At 76.1% G+C, this 844-nt stretch overlaps 1 protein-coding gene across 1 annotated transcript in view; it reads right to left on the bottom strand.

Moving 5' to 3' along the window:
- Window positions 1-243, bottom strand: part of HPDL (4-hydroxyphenylpyruvate dioxygenase like) — an 8968-nt gene extending 8725 nt beyond the window's left edge. Inside the window, exon 1 of the mRNA XM_019528373.1 lies at window positions 19-243. Within this exon, the coding sequence (XP_019383918.1) occupies window positions 19-242 (224 nt within the window). The 5' untranslated portion in view covers window position 243. The remainder of the gene's footprint in view (window positions 1-18) is intronic.
- Between the last annotated feature and the right edge of the window lie 601 nt (window positions 244-844).

An 844-nucleotide genomic window follows, 5' to 3' on the forward strand; every position in this document is an offset into this window, starting at 1 on the left:
CCCGGCGGGGGCTGCCGCTGAGCAGGCGCCGGCCACGTGGGCCCGGAGGACGGGGCTGCCTCCCCCCTCTCGTTGACCACGAAGACGGCCGCGCCTCTGCGGACGGCCAGCTGCCGGGCGCGCGCCGTCTCCCGCACGGCCACGGGGCGGAAGCGAAACTTGGTCACCAGGTCGCTGGCCAGGCCCTGCCCGCGGGGCACGTGGAAGGCGACGTGGCACAGGCGGCTCACGGACGCGGCCATGCCGCGGGCTGCGGTCTGCCGGGAGGGAGAGAGAGGGGAGTCAGCGCCGGGGAGGCTGCGCGGGTTCCCCCGCCCTGGGCTCCTGTGGGACGAGGAGCAGCCCGGCTTGCTAAAAGCGCGAAGCAGGCGGGGGCTTGCTGCTGCCACCACGCGCGCCGCGCCGCAAGGCCCCGTGGGCAGCGTGGCCTTGAGCGGCGTGAGCCCCTTCACGGGCCAGGCGAGGCGGGCAGAGCTGCACCTCGCAGGCTAACTCGGGCACGGCCAGACGGGGTGCCACAGCACCCGGGGGCCGCCTTAGAGAAGCCCACCTCCCTCCCGGCTTGGCGGCAGGGAAAAGCTGCCATTGTTGCCCCGCGGGGCAAGCCCCAAAGAGCTGGGCGCACGGCCCGCTTTCCCCCTTCGGCCGCCCGGGCCGGGCGCGCGGGGGGCGACCCCCCCCCGGGTCTCTGACCGGGTTAGTCGAGGAGGTGCAGCTCCGGTCCTGCGCCCGCTGGAGATGCGCCACGCTCTGGGGGCGGCCACGTGCCCCTAGCAACGGGGGGGAGACTCCGAGCCGGCGGCTGCCCCTCCCCCCCCCGACCTTGGCCGCGCGCGCACGTGGA

This window comes from Gavialis gangeticus, unplaced genomic scaffold (assembly GCF_001723915.1).
Source record: "Gavialis gangeticus isolate Ggan-Ray unplaced genomic scaffold, GavGan_comp1, whole genome shotgun sequence".
NCBI classification, from domain to species: Eukaryota; Metazoa; Chordata; order Crocodylia; family Gavialidae; genus Gavialis; species Gavialis gangeticus.